At 39.4% G+C, this 16,235-nt stretch overlaps 1 protein-coding gene across 7 annotated transcripts in view; it reads right to left on the reverse strand.

Moving 5' to 3' along the window:
* The window catches only part of ptprq (protein tyrosine phosphatase receptor type Q), a 188,752-nt gene extending 174,058 nt beyond the window's left edge, over window positions 1–14,694 (reverse strand). For 4 of the 7 annotated variants that reach the window (XM_072267510.1, XM_072267508.1, XM_072267506.1 and 1 more), the window contains exons 1-7: window positions 14,572–14,693; window positions 11,039–11,172; window positions 7,541–7,687; window positions 6,119–6,236; window positions 5,582–5,839; window positions 3,185–3,402; window positions 537–717 (exon numbers count right to left, since the gene is read on the reverse strand). In XM_072267510.1, the coding sequence (XP_072123611.1) occupies window positions 537–717; window positions 3,185–3,402; window positions 5,582–5,839; window positions 6,119–6,236; window positions 7,541–7,687; window positions 11,039–11,122 (1,006 nt within the window). In that variant the 5' untranslated portion in view covers window positions 11,123–11,172; window positions 14,572–14,693. Of the gene's footprint in view, window positions 1–536; window positions 718–3,184; window positions 3,403–5,581; window positions 5,840–6,118; window positions 6,237–7,540; window positions 7,688–11,038; window positions 11,173–14,571 lie in introns of all 7 variants that reach the window. The other 3 variants (XM_072267504.1, XM_072267509.1, XM_072267507.1) reach the window with 3 other exon arrangements.
* Between the last annotated feature and the right edge of the window lie 1,541 nt (window positions 14,695–16,235).

The raw sequence follows: 16,235 nt of genomic DNA on the forward strand, positions 1-16,235 counted from the left end.
ATTTATAGTCATATAGAAGATGATGCCTTCCACCATAGTATCCTTCCAGAATACTCCATGATGTGATTTTAGACAATAAAGCAACAAATTAAACAATTTTGTCTCATCAACGATGTTTATACACCGGTTTGAAATACTCTTTGAAAAGCTGAATCTGCATGATAATTGCTTCAACTTGACTTTTTTTCTGCTTGGCCACAAACGCACATGAGTTAATTTCTTTAATAATCCAAGCAAACAAAATACTAGATTTGCTTTAGTCATCGAACATGCTTGTCTGTTCCAGTGGTGTAGTGGTATCCGCATTCCTTGGAACAAGAGGTTGTGGGTTCAAATCCGGCTGGCTCCTTACACACTTCCCATTCTTGCTGGATTGAGCATTGAGCTAACAACTCTACCTTGTAAAGCAGACAAGCGCTAAAGAAACGGCAAGGTTGCCACCCGATGCGCCAAACAAGGCGCGGGGAGGGAAAAAAAATCCAACATATTTAGTACAGATGCTCTAGTATTGATGTAGACACCTAAAAGTAAATTACCTTCATGTTCACAAATATATGGCAGAGCCAAGAAGCAGAAAAGCTCAGTAAACACATGGTCTGGACCCACTGGGTTCAGTTGTAATGCATAGCAGTCGCTCTCGTTTGATGGCAGAGTCTGCAGCAAGATAGTGCTTAAATTAAAGGTCGTCCTGTCAGTCCACTTCAGATCATTTTCTGTCTGAGTAAAAGAAGCTATTTATTATAAGTGACCATATCGGAAGGCTTTCCTGTGTCAACATTTTCAAGGAGAAATACTGTGTCAGAGTTCTTCCATAAAAATCTGTCAATCTCTCATTTTGAAAAATTAACTAAGAAGATTTTCAGTTGTTGAAAGGTATTGAAGATACTTGAGAAAATCACACTGCATCAATAAGCCACCCATCACCAATATCCTAGGGTTGCAATGGTTCTGATCTTGAATTACATAAACCATACTTAACATTTGCTGAGAAGGGTGCACTTGTAAGGGCAGACAAGCTGACTGGATCAGTATCTCTGCTGCTGAAGGTAATATTCATTCCTCCAATGCCTGCTCAACATGGATTATGTTCTATATTCAGGATGTACTACAGCAATTCACCAAGGTTACAAATAACACCTAACTGGTGTTATTAATAACTGGTGTTACTAATAACACCTAAATAGCACCTCCACCATCATGCAAGGCTAGAACAGACCTTTTGTCAAAATACTCGCCAACTTCCCCTTTAAAAGTCTCAGTATACTTTCCTTAGAGATATATTGATGATTCTTCATTATTACTGGGTTAGTATCTATAAAATGCCCTCTTTACTTTATCAAGAGGATGCTATAAGCATAATGAGGCCCTCCATTGGTTGGGGTTAACCATGGATATTACATCCTAATTGTCTACGTGACATGCAAGCCAGGGGAGTACAAGCTGTAGCCCATAATCCACACATCTGATGAATCCAAAGGAACTGCAGTAACCAACACAGTTTGGCACCAGCAGCAGCACAGGAGTTGCCAGTCAGCACTGAACTCAAAGATGGACTGCCTTAAGGATTCCAGATCCAGACCAGACTATTCCCTCAGAGTTTACTCCGGAAGCCTTCCCCATGATTGGGTATAGACACAAGGCAGCGGAGGTTTGAGATCAGCTCTGCTTCTCCTAGATGAACTTCCAACCACAGCTGATGTGCTCTATCTGCCTGAAGTGTTTGGTTTTAAGGCACCAGTAACCCACCTTTGCCCCTTCTCCTGTCGGTAGAAACAATTCTGTTGGGCTAAGTAGCTAAGGCACATGTGAAGGCCCGGAGCTGGACTTGGTTGTCAGAGGCTATTCAAGACACACATCACTGGGAGCATTCAGTAGGTAATGGTAGCTTATTCCCACTACCTTCCACAGCTAGAAACATAAGAAATGAATATTTATGGAGGTCTACCACTAGTTTATTAGGGTAACTATAGATGGACGATAAATTACAATCCACATCTCAAAGACTTCTCAAAGTAAAGCACTCTCAGCATTTATTCATAATGATGCAACAGCTTTAATAAAGCTGGCATGCACATTGGAATTCATTCTGTAAATGACCCACTTAATTAAAAAGCTTGCTGCTATATTCAATTAAAATTACAAGAATCTGGAAGATGTCCTGGTAGTTCAGTTGATTATAATTAAAGGAACCACTTTAACCAAAACAAACACATGCAGCACGAGATTGCATTTCTGGTGGATGAGTTAAATTTGACAATTAAGAAATGATGAAGCAATATAGATCAAAACAGATGTTTACTATTGGCTGAAGGAATGCAAAAAAAGAAATTTGAAGATAAGAGTAGGTGAGAGCTGAGAAGCTATGGAATCTACTACCATGGCTGAATAGTAATAGAAATAACAGTAATTACAGCATTTAGAACTAAGTTTCCATGGGCAAAGCAGATGAAGGCATATTGTGCAATGGCATTACAACTACAGCCCATGGGAAGGATAAATACCAGAATATACTGGTTCAACCAAATGTTCTATTTTCACGTTTTCATGCTCATGTGCTGTCAAGGCTATTGTTACAATTTATAAAGTATTTATTTTCCTAAGTCAAATGTTTGTGCACTTGGAACCTTGATGGCAAAGGTTAAAAATGCAATTATCTGGTCAGAAAATAAATATATCATAATTGGCATCCACTAAATCTTCATGATGATCTCAATGCAGGCAGGAAGTACTCCCTTGGCTAATTAACATTCGCTATCTCCCACAGAAAGTGAGGGATGTAAAACAGCTGTCTAGACCAGGCATCAGCTTCATGTCAAGAACACAAGCATAGACTCCTGGGACATGACTGACCGAAATAAACACTACAACAATAACATTTGGTGCAGTACTTTTTACACAGGGTGCAAAATCGACTTAATCCTCTTACTGGTTCATAATCATTCTTTGTTTCTAATGAACTATCTCACACACTAAGACAATAGTGAAAACTGACACAACATTTGTTTGTGACAGGAAATTTCACATTCAAAACAATAACTGCACAAGGAAATTGTTCTCTCTTTTCATGAAGGCAGATCATAGCCTGCTTTACAGTTTTCAACATCTCTGTGGGGCCTTACCCCAATGGACAATCTTTATGTTGATGGTTTCAAAATATATACAAAACAGAAGACTTCCTACTTACATCAATATCATTTAGACCAGTCCATAACATGCTGAATTCATTCAGTGACCTCAGGTAAGAAGACAGAAATTTATACTCTTCTTCAGTGTTGATGTCAACAAGGTGAACAGTATTAGCTACTGACTCACAGTAGTTTGATGCATCTGTCCATTTCTTATAGTCTTTTCTAATCCAGTAACAGCTGTAAAATGACCCAATCCAACCAGGAGGACATGGTGCTGCAAGTGCAAAAACAATTATTCATTCGTTCATCTCCAAGAGCTCCATAAATAGAACGATAGAAATTTGGTCCATTAATACAATCTCTGCTGGATGAATGCAAAAAATATATATTTTTATGGTAAGTGGTGCTGTAAGCTATTCAACTTTTGAGAAATACTCTAGAATTCAAAGTAAATTTTATTATCAAAGTATATATACATATGTCACCATATTCATTTTCTAGAGATTCATTTTCCTGTGGGCATACTCAGTAAATCTATAGACCAGTAACTATAACAGGACCAATGAAAAATCAACCAGACTGCAGAAGACAACTATCTGGGCAAATGCAAATATAAATAAACAACAATAAATAAGGAGAACATATGAATTAGATAAGGAGTTCTTAAAGTGAGATCATTGGTTGTGAGAATATTTCACCGGTGAGGCAAGTGAAGTTGAGTGTAGATATCCCCTTTTATTCAAGAGCCTCGCAGCTGAAAGTTAGTAACTGTTCTTGAACCTAGTGGTGTGAGTCCTGAGGCTCTTGTAGCTTCTACCTGATGGCAGCAGTGAGAAGAGAGCATGGCCTAGATGGTGGGGATCTTTGATGTTGGATGCTGCTTTCCTATGACAGCTTCTCGTGTAGATGTGCTCAATGGTTGGAAGCACTGGCGAGTGTTTCATTATTACCGTACAGTTGACACTTAATGATCATTTCTCATGAGGCCAAAGGAACAGAAAAGCAAATACAAAAGGAATTTATTACTTTCAGTAAATTGGCTCAAAAAATCAACAAAATTGGCATCATCTCTGTGGCAGATGCAGCAATCTTGCATTTGAACTATGCTAATCTACAAGTACTCCAACCAGCTTTCCTGCTTCCACATCTAACATTACTGGAAAAACTTCCACCTATCTGCAGGTAGTTCTGAAAGCTCATAGAACTATTCTTGAATCTTATCACTGATTAGTTTTAGCTGATTTAGATAGTAGTTCAGATAGAAAGTTAGGTGGAGAATTGGCACATGGGATTTAATTCTGACAAGTGTGAGGTAATGCTTTTAGAAGTTCAAATATCTGGGAAATTGGAAGGACATTAATGACATAAGGGAAATGTCATGAGCCTATGCACCTGTATTTATTAATTGTTTTCTTATCTAGAGTGGTTAAGCCCGTATATTTTCGGTTTCATCTTGCCAAGTTTATTTTGACTGTTACGGATTTTCCACGTATTATGATTATTTAAAGTGGACTCTCGATAATCAAGGTTCCTTGTGTTTTCAGAATGATTCGTCCTGCGGTGTCACTGGATCAAGCCACCGATGTACTGTCCTTCCTTCGCACCAGAGTTCAGTCGTTTGTCCGCGTAGAGTGTGACAGGAAAGTTAATGAAAAGACCTGGGGATCCAAGTCTATAGTTCCCTAAAGATAGCCCGACAGGTCAACAGGAAGATGAAGAAGGCATATGACAATGCTAGCCTTCATTTGTCAGGGCACAGAAAATAAATGAAGGGACATTATGTTTCAAACTTACAAAACTCTGGTTGACCATACTTGGAGTACTGTGTGCAATTTTGGTCACAATGCGATATGATATCACCAGAGAATGCAGAAGAGAATCACCAAAATTTTTCCTGGATTGGAGGACTTGGATAGACTGGGCTTGTTTTCCATGGAATGAAGGAGACTTCATGGGTGTCCTGATGTAAGTATCTACAAGGTATATATGGGGTATATAGCAAAAATCTCTTTCTCATGATAGGAGTATTTTTTTTAAATATTGCTCTGTGAGCACAGAACAACTTCTTTTACTAAAAGGAAACATTTTTAGTTTAATTTTCTATCAACCGCAGAGTTGTGTTTAAGTATTTGATACAGATAATTCATTTGCACCTTCTTATAAACTTACTTGTTAAAAATCATTAATATGCACATCTATACATAAATTCTCTTTAATATATCAGTTTGAAGAACAAGGCATGCTTTATCTTCTCTAATTTAAAGAAGCATACCTGCTTTCAAATTTGTCTCATATGAAACTCATTCGTTCATTGATTAATTGAGCTATAATTATATTTTAACATATGTCAAAATTGTTTCCTTTGAAACAATACTTTAACAATTCTTAGAATGATAAACTCTACAAAGTTAAATTGACTGATTATCCATGCTCTATATAATTGATTTTTATACCTGTTTCAATAATCATATAAAATACTTGTGTCAGACTGAGTCCAACATAGTGTGTTTGCTTGAACTCCAAAGAGAAACTATACAAAGTTCCAGGCTTTAAATGATTCCAGATGTAATTATTTGTAGTTGGTGGTACAATATATGAAGTGAAATTTAGACTTATTGTCGTTAAAAATCCTCCAGTCTTAAACTCACTCCAATCGAATGTAACAGCAGTTGTTGAAACAGTTGTTTTTATGCCAACTTCTCCAAGCAAACCTGAAAGATAGAAAATATTCCTCCCACCAGATAATGAATTACCATTTTTAGAAATGTCAAATCTGTAATGCTTTTCTTCCATATTTGTTCAACATCACACTAGCAAACAATCGTCAACAGTAAATGGTTTGGAGTGTAAAAAAACTAACAAATATCTGCATTAAAATACAGATTTTTAACATAAAATTCTTCATGAAAAAAATGCCATGCTGAGCATTTCTGTTTATTTCATACAGTGGTAAATCAAAAGCATGCAGTGCACAGTAATCTAGTACTTACAAGTAGTGAATGATTTGCTGCCTAAGATTTTCCCATTGGTCACTGATTTTATGGTAAAATAATAGCTCATATTTTCTTGAAGGTCATTGAAGATGATACTCGATCCATGAACAGATCTCTGCCAACAGAATGAAAATTAACTGTTAACTATGGGAAATAATTAAACAGTTTGGAGACTATCCTTAACAAAAAGATTTTGTTGGAATAACTGATGTGCAGGACCTCATAAATTCACTCAAATATACTCATTATAGTCACAATGTATCCAAAGAAGTGCAATGTTATTTGTTGTTACAAATAACATACCTGATGACATGAATATTGATCTCTTCTTCCGGTAAAGTAATTCTGCCCGCCCCCCCCACCTCCCCTCTTCCTCTATTCCCTGCTCTGACCTTTGGATTCTTCTCACCTGCCTATCACTTCCCCCAGGGTCGCTTCCTCCTTCGCTTTCTCCTATGGTCCAATTCCCTTCCTCTCCAGCCCTTGACTTTTACTACCCATTTGGCTATCACCATTCAGCTAGCCTTCTTTCTCTACCCGAAACTTTTTATTCTAGCATCCTTTCCAGTCCTGAGGAAGAGTCCCAGCCAGAGATGTCAACTGCTTATTCATTTCCATAGATGCTGCCTGAAGAACTGAAGTACTGAACACTTTGTGTGTGTGTAGCTTTGGATTTCCAGCATCTGCAGAATTTCTCATGTTTATGATTTGTTGTTACTTGCTTTTATTCCAATCTATACAAATTTTTCATTTAATGTAAATTATGCTAAATTAATGCATTTTAAAATATGCATTTATATTTTAGTGACTGAATTTATTAGATATGTTGATCACTGCTTTTGATAGATAGATCACTGCTTTTGTTCTCATTTGATCTTCAATAACTCAGCTTACTCCGGTAGAACAATGCTCTCCAAATCTAAAGTGATTTTCTTCATGAAGTACAAGTGGATCCTCCATAAATATCTCATTATCTCAACCAATATTTAGTAATGCTACTGAATCCATCGTCAAAGATCCTCACCACCCAGGCCATGCTCCTTTCTCGCTGCTGCCATCAGCTAGAAGGTACAAGATCCTCAGGACTCACACCACCAGGTACAAGAACAGTTATTATCCCTCAACCATCAGGGCTCTGGATAACTACACTCACCTGTTCCCACAACAAACGATCTCACTTTAAGGACTCTTGTTTCATGCTCTTGTTATTTATTACTATTTATTTATATTTACATTTGCACAGTTTGTTGCCTTCTGTTTTCTGGTTGATCTTTCATTGATCCTGTTTACAGTTACTATTCTAAAGATTTGCGGAGTATGCCCACAGGAAAATGAATCTCAGGGTTGTATATAGTGACGTAAGTGTATTCTGATAATAAAATTTATTGTTGCTTTGTTTTTATTTCACTTTGAACTCACCACAGTGCTGGAAAATTGTGGCGATAATGTTCCATATGTAATCAAGTAAGTGTCTGCACGTATTCTGTCAGCGAAATGATTCCATTCCACCAAAACACTCAGTGTTGATCTATTCGTAGCAAATTGGCAATCTGCGCAGTCTGTCAGCTGGAAAGAATGTGCTTTTTAATTTGTATCAGAAGTTATGCAGTGGTAGATTGAAAGATAAGTTAATTTTCTAACTGTCTCTGATTTTGTGGGAATCTTTTGTACCACAACAGTTAAGTAGTTGAACACCATCATAGAAATAAAGAGCTTAAAGTACTGTTCATTGATTGATGTTGTCCCAAAATGCTTAAAGGCACTGTGGTACCTGGTGGTGTCAGCACACAAGCCTCATCGTTTTCTTCCAACTTCTCAGAAATGTCCATGTTCTCTGTATATCAGCATTTCGAAAGAATGTACTATCAAAATCTACCTCAGGAAAAAATATGTCAGTCAGCAGTTCATTGTAAGAGCTAAATGAAGGAAATTGCATAATACTACCCTGTACAATCTGTTTAGGAAGACTACAGCTCTCTAAAATAAATTCAAGTTCTAAGTGGCAGTGCTTTAGCTCAAACGAGTTTGAATGGCTCTTCACCAGCAGCAGGAAGCTGTCCATATAGGCCTCGATAGAGTGGATGTGGAGAGGATGTTTCCTATGATGGGGGGGGGTCTAGGGTCAGAGGGCACAGCTTCAGAATAGAGGGACATCCATTTAGAATGGAGATGAGGAGGATTTTTTTTTTAGCCAGAGAATGGTGAATCTGTGAGATTCATTGCCACAGGTATCTGTGGAGGCCAAGTCATTGGGTATATTTAAGGCAGGAGTTGATAGATTCTTGATTAGTCGGGGCATGAAGGGATATGGGGAGAAGGCAGGAGACTGGGATTGAAAGGGAAATGGATCAGCCATCATGAAATATCGGAGCAGACTCAATGGGCCAAATGACCTAATTCCGCTCCTATATTTTATGGTAATATCTTTCTTGGAGTAGTTGAGTAGCCTTAAGAACCATTTCTACATTTGGAATAGTGCTTCTGATGTCCATGATCTTATAGCTCCTTATCTATACAAGATCGACAGACAAGACTCAAAAACAAGTTCCTCTTACTCCATTTCATGGTCTTTAAGTAACTACAGTGGATTCTGGTTAATTGGGACACATCGGGACCAGTACATTTTTGCTCAATTAAGCAGCTGCCGCAATCAGCCGAAGTTTCATAGAAATAGTTAAAAAGGAATAAAAAATACAAATTTAACTGAGTAACAAATTATGTTTTTAAATAAAATACAGAACACATTAGAACTCTACCAATGCTACTACAGTACTATAAAACTGTGTTTTAGTTTCTAATAGTTATCGACAGAGGAATTCATCCAGTGTAGGCTACCATGTATGGGATGTCCTGGGAGCAGTAGCACCTCTGGTGGAGGGGCTTGTCATGTCCATTCTGAGGAAGCTCACTCACCTTTAATTCCCCACCAGACACTATGCTGTCACTTGTGGCTTCAAGTAGCTGTTTGTATGCAACGTTGGCACCACACCCTGGTATACCACTTCGATAGGCAGGCTAAACCAAGTGAGGGTAGCTTGCGGGCCTCATGCCTGTCCTAGCATGTAAAGTCAGCTCAAGAGGACTGGGTGGATGAGATCAGCAGTGAGATCCAATGAGCAAGAGGTCAAATCAGCAATGCTTTGTGGAGAGTGAAGGGCATGGCATGGCACAAAAGTCACAGTTATCTACTACAACCAAGGAAGTCCCCAGTTTGTTACGACTACTCGTGACATTTGACCCAGACTTCCAAGGATGAGAGAGTGGAAATGTCCCATTGCAATGGCTTATCCACTTTATCCACAATGCTCATCGGACATGATGGACAACCAACACATTGACATGTTCTTTTGACTGACTGTAAATCAATAAAACTAGTGCAGATAATGGACTGCCTATATAAAATGCTTTCAACAATTGTATCCTCCAAATCTTCACTTTCTTTGTAACATTCAAGATGATTGCTGACATCTTCAAATTATTTGCGGTTCCTAACTTGTTGAAGTAGCGAAATCACTTCACTTTCACTTCTGACATCTCCGAGCCTGAATGCTTGAAACTGCAGTGAGCAAAACAATTCTAAGTTGTCTTATTGCTTAGTTCTCACCAACTATCAAAGACAAAAATAACTACTTTTTGAACTCAAAGCCACACAACTGATGCTACTTAAAAACTACTTGCTCTAAGCACATGTAGTGTCTAGCGGCCACACAAGTTCACATGCCTGACGCTAGTTACAAACTGTTCGGCAACTGCCTATTGTCCTAATTAAGTGACATAGCGTCCCAAATAAACAAAGGGAGTCCCAGCATTGTTGGTTAATTTTTTGGTTTTTAAGAGTTGCTCCAAATAAGTGGCTGTCTGATTAACCAATGGACCAATCAACAGGAATCCACTGTACTGACAAATAATTGTGCTGCTGTGTTCTTTTGTACAGCCCTTATTTGAGGACAGGTCATAAACTCTGTCATTGAAAGGTTTTATATTCAAATATGTATCCTTCTATCAATTTTACCTCCAGCTTTATTGTGGGCAAATCACTCTCAGTGTCTATGAAATACTGGGGCTGCATTTTCTAAGCTCTCTTGAGGCTTACCTGGTTCCAACTCTATGTTTATTATGAATACATGAATGTATTTAAAATGTGTTGAAGTAGTAAATGAAATTGCATCCAACAATCTGGAAATCTGCCATTTCAGCACTACTAAAGTCCTGAGCTGGATTGACAGAGCTTTGCTGTATTTTGAGTGTTGTTTGCAATGAGGAAAGATCTCAGTTTGCCTATTTCAAAGATCTAATTTGCCCATGAAAAAATTCAGATGGCTCAAATGGTTCCATATATTATCAGAGAATGTATGCAGTATACAACCTGCAATTCTTAGTCTTTGCAGACATCCACACAAAAAATAGAAGAGCCCCAAAAGAGTGAATGGCAGAAAAACATTAGAACCTCAAAGCCCCCCCATTCTCCCCTCCCCTACACAAACAGTAGCAAAGCATCAAACTCCTTCCTCCCCTCCAATCATTCCAGCAGAATGGGTCAGCACCCACCACCCACCAAGCAACAGCAAAGCCCCCTAAGAGAGAAACCATGATGTGCAGTCAACAAAAACTATTGTTTACCCAACAGTTCAACATGCCCCAGGCTCTCTCTCTCTCACTAACAAGGAACAAATTTGTTGACAACCAACATCTGTGGTACCATATAAAATGTTTACTTTTGAACAATTATGATCAGCAACTCTTTTCAAATTACTTTTATGCTGATCAATGTGCAACAGCACAATCCAACTAATAAAAATCAAACATTATTCAGCTGCTTTAAAAACAATTTAGTCTACATTGTATATTACAATCATCTTAACATTTAGTAAAAAGAAATTATACTGTAATTCAAATGTGCATAATGTACAATCTTACCTGAAATGCACGCTTTAGAATATTTAAGAATATATAAATATAAATAGCTCTATCCAATTTGGTACTTCTTTCCTTCTGCTCCATGTCATATTTAACTTGACTGCTGAATGTGAACTTTGTACCGCAGGGGCATGCTGTAAAATTTAAGAGTTACTCAACAATAAAGAGAAGCTATTGTAAAGACCATGATTTTCCTGGCAGAAATTCAGAGCAAAGACAGAATCTGTGTAGACTAAATTGCCTTGGGATGTACAAAACTAATTGTGTGTATAATTAACATCTAATTAACATATCTTTGAACTCTCGCCTTGATGTGCATTATATAGCACAATGTGTTCTAGCTTCAGAAAGTCATGTCCAGGTCAATCTAAACAAATCTCTTGCAATCCAGTATTATAACTGTTACCTAAGAGTCCTCATAGAAACATAGAAAATAGGTGCAGGAGTAGGCCATTCAGCCCTTCGAGCCTACACCGCCATTTATTATGATCATGGCTGACCATCCAACTCAGAACCCCGCCCCAGCCTTCCCTCCATACCCCCTGACCCTCGTAGCCACAAGGGCCATATCTAACTCCCTCTTAAATATAGCCAATGAACTGGCCTCAACTGTTTCCTGTGGCAGAGAATTCCACAGATTCACCACTCTCTGTGTGAAGAAGTTTTTCCTAATCTCAGTCCTAAAAGGCTTCCCCTTTATCCTCAAACTGTGACCCCTTGTTCTGGACTTCCCCAACATCGGGAACAATCTTCCTGCATCTAGCCTGTCCAATCCCTTTAGGATTTTATACATTTCAATCAGATCCCCCCTCAATCTTCTAAATTTCAACGAGTACAAGCCCAGTTCATCCAGTCTTTCTTCATATGAAAGTCCTGCCATCCCAGGAATCAATCTGGTGAACCTTCTTTGTACTCCCTCTATGGCAAGGATGTCTTTCCTCAGATTAGGAGACCAAAACTGCACACAATACTCCAGGTGTGGTCTCACCAAGGCCTTGTACAACTGCAGTAGTACCTCCCTGCTCCTGTACTCGAATCCTCTCACTATAAATGCCAGCATACCATTCGCTCAGGATCAGAAGCGGAAAGAGTGAACAATTTCAAGTTCCTGGGTGTCAACATCTCTGAGAATCTATTCTGGGCCCAACATTTTGATGCGGTTACAAAGAAGGCACGACAGCAACAATATTGCATTAGGAGTTTGAGGAGATTCAGTATGTCGCCAAAAGCATTTACAAATTTCTACAGATGTACCATGGAGAGCATTCTAACTGGCTGCATTACCCCCAGTATGGAAAGGTGACTGCACAGGACAGAAGTAAGCTGCAGAAAGGTATAAACTCAGTCAGCTCTATCATGGGCACTAGCCTCCCCAGCATCCAGAACATCTTCATGGAGCAGTGCCTCAAAAAGGCGACATCCATCACTCAGGATCCCCATCACCAGGACATGCCCTGTTCTCATCGTTACCATCAGGGAGGAGATACAAGAGCCTAAATGCACACACTCAACAATTCAGGAACAGATTCTTCCTCTCTGCCATCAGATTTCTGAATGGACATTGAATCCATGAACACTACCACGCTACTTTCTTTGCACTACTTTTTTAAATTTAAGATCTCTGAGGATCTAACCGGGTCCCAACATATCAATGTAGTCATAAAGAAGGCAAGACAGCGGCTATACTTCATTAGGAGTTTGAAGAGGTTTGGCATGTCAACAAATACACTCAAAAACCTTCTATAGTACCGTGGAGAGCATTCTGACAGACTGCATCACTGTCTGGTATGGAGGGCTACTGCACAGGACCGAAAGAAGCTGCGGAAGGTTGTAAATCCAGTCAGCTCCATCTTGGGCACTAGCCTACAAAGTACCCAGGACATCTTTAGGGAGCGATGTCTCAGAAAGGCAGCGTCCATTAAGGACCTCCAGCACCCAGGGCATGCTCTTTTCTCACTGTTACCATCAGGTAGGAGGTACAAAAGCCTGAAGGCACACACTCAGCGATTCAGGAACAGCTTCTTCCCCCCTGCCATCCGATTCCTAAAGGGGCATTGAAGCTCTGGACACCACCTCACTTTTTTAAAATATACAGCATTTCTGTCTTTGCACATTTTTTAAATCTATTCAATACTGTATACGTAATTGATTTACTTGTTTAATTATTATTATGTTTTATTTATTTTTTCTCTCTGCTAGATTATGTATTGTATTAAACTGCTGCTGCTGTTAATAAATTTCAAGTCACATGCCAGTGATAATAAACCTGATTCTGAATTTAAATATTATATAGACATTTACTGTAATTGACAGTTATTATTAGATACTGCAATGTACTGCTGCCACATAACAACAAATTTCACAACATATGCCAGTGATATTAAATATGATTCTGAAGAGTCAGTTAACCTCTGCAACATAGAAATGAACATGTGTGATGGTCTCTTTCTTTCAGGTGCTTATAGAATATTTCTCAAAATCTTTTACTTTTTGTATCTTTTCATACTCTCTTAGCCTAAGCCTGTCTCCCCCCACCATCCAAATCCTGAGAATGATTTAGTTTTGCATCTGTTTTGGCATTGTATTTTTATTATAGCTTTTTATGGATTGCTTAAATGTGCTGTCTCTTACTTTTTTACCATAATTAAGGCTTGCAACAGATAATTGTTGTGTATCTCCAGAGGAAGGTTAGTTGTGCTGCATTAAATGAATTATGAGTGGTGACAATGAATTATGTATTTCTGAAATAGGCAATTATATACTATTATCGAATTACATAAATGTCTGTTCAAATACATAATATAAATCTATTGGCTTTACTGTTTTTTTTAAACTGGACTCAGTCCTGATGTAAGGTCTAGACCCAAAACATCAACTATCCTTTTGCCTCCAGAGGTTGCCTGGCTCCCTAAATTCCTCCAGTAGATTTTTTTCCGCTACAGATTACTTCCTTTTACTGGAGAGGTCATACAAATCTTTGACAAGATAAATAGCGTAAGTAATAAGAAAGTTACGTTCATATTAGCAAGATGTCATGGTCAGGTAGAGCAACATTTACATTTTCGTAATTTCCAAATTGCTTAAGGTAAGGTGAAGCAACGTCACCGCAGGTCTGAAGCCCGAAATCGTGGAAGAGTGCACACGTTGCAGAGTCCACATTCTCTCCCCACATTAACTCAACAAAGGTTTAAAGTGTACCCAGGTGACCAGGAAGCAACTCGAATTCTCTAAAACCAGGTTTAACGACACACTTGTTTATAAAAGGGGGAGTGATTCTGCATTTCTTATTCATTTAAAAAAAACAATGTTAACTAAACATCCGACCTTGATAGTCAATCCTTTAAATTAAGGCATAGTAGTGGAGAATAATAGTTTAGCGCAAGGCCGTGTTATTGCAGAGTACAGGAAAAGATGCATGCTGTACAATTGCTAGAAAGTCGTATCCTTCAGTATTGTGTACTATTAATCCTGAAGCGCTTCAGAGTGAAAATTTCAACGGACGGAATAGGTAAAAAAAAATTAAACGGAATTACCTTCAACTTGGAGCAGAGTTTGCGATCTTGAAACGACCGCGCTTTTCCACGCGCTGCTTCAGCGCGCTGGTTTCTCTTTATTACCCTGGGCTGTTTCCTTCTCCTCTCTGATCTACCGGTTAACTAGCACAGCCCCTCTCGCTCTAGATCACTTCTGGTCACCACTCCCCCTCGTTTCGCTCGTTCCGCCAGCATGGTGTTGCCATGGGGACACCTGCCTCCGCTCGAACCGGGCTTAATTGACTCCTCCCGGGCGCGGGGAATAGAGTGAGGTGGAGGAGAAATGCATGGCTGAGGGATTGGAGTAGGGGCAGGGATTCAGATTTCTAGATCATTGGGACCTCTTTTGGGGGCAGGTGTGACCTGTACAAAAAGGATGGGTTGCGCTTGAATCCCAGCGGGACCAAAGCCTGGTGGGGAGGTTTGCTAAGGCTACTGGGGAGAGTTTAAACTAGAATTGTTGGGGTGTGGGGAACCAAACTGAAGAGACTGGGGAAGAGGAGGTTGGCTCACAAAGCTTGTAGACAGTGCGAGAGGGAGGATAGGCAGGTGATAGAGAAGGGACGCGTTCAGACTGAAGGTTTGAGATGCGTCTATTTTAACGCAAGGAGTGTTGTGAACAAAGCGGATGAGCTTAAAACGTGGATCAGTACTTGGAGATATGATGTGGTGGCCATTACAGAGACTTGGGTGGCTCAGGGACAGGAATGGTTACTTCAAGTGCCGGGCTTTAGATGTTTCAGAAAGGACAGGGAGGGAGGCAAAAGAAGTGGGGGTGTGGAACTGTTGATCAGAGATAGTGTCACGGCCGCAGAAAAAGTGGGCGCCATGTAAGGATTGTCTACGGAGTCTCTGTAGGTGGAGGTTAGGAACAGGAAGGGGTCAATAACTTTACTGGGTGTCTTTTATAGGCCACCCAATAGTAACAGGGATTTCGAGGAGCAGATAGGGAAGCAGATCCCGGAAAGGTGTAGTAATAACAGAGTTGTCGTGATGGGAGATTTTAATTTCCCAAATATCGATTGGCATCTCCCTAGAGCAAGGGGTTTAGATGGGATGGAGTTTATTAGATGTGTTCAGGAAGGTTTCTTGACACAATATGTAGATAGGCCTACAAGAGGAGAGGCTGTACTTGATTTGGTATTGGGAAATGAACCTGGTCAGGTGTCAGATCTCTCAGTGGGAGAGCATTTTGGAGATAGTGATCATAATTCTATCTCCTTCACAATAGCATTGGAGAAAGGTAGGAACAGACAAGTTAGAAAAGTGTTTAATTGGAGTAAGGGGAATTGTGAGGCTATCAGGCAGGAAATTGGAGGCTTAAATTGGAAACAGATGTTCTCAGGGAAAAGTACAGAAGAAATGTGTCAAATATTCAGGGGTTATTTGTGTGGAGTTCTGCATAGGTACATTCCAATGAGATAGGGAAGTTATGGTAGGGCACAGGAACCATGGTGTACAAAGGCTGTAATAAATCTAGTCAAGAAGAAAAGAAAAGCTTATGAAAGGTTCAGAGAGCTAGGTAACGTTAGAGATCTAGAAGATTATAAGGCTAAAAGGAAGGAGTTTAAGAAGGAAATTAGGAGAGCCAGAAGGGCCCATGAGAAGGCCTTGGCGGGCAGGATTAAGGAAAACCCCAAGGTATTATACAAGTATGTGAAGAG

The sequence above is a fragment of the Mobula birostris genome, chromosome 9, assembly GCF_030028105.1.
Source record: "Mobula birostris isolate sMobBir1 chromosome 9, sMobBir1.hap1, whole genome shotgun sequence".
Lineage (NCBI taxonomy): Eukaryota > Metazoa > Chordata > Chondrichthyes > Myliobatiformes > Myliobatidae > Mobula > Mobula birostris.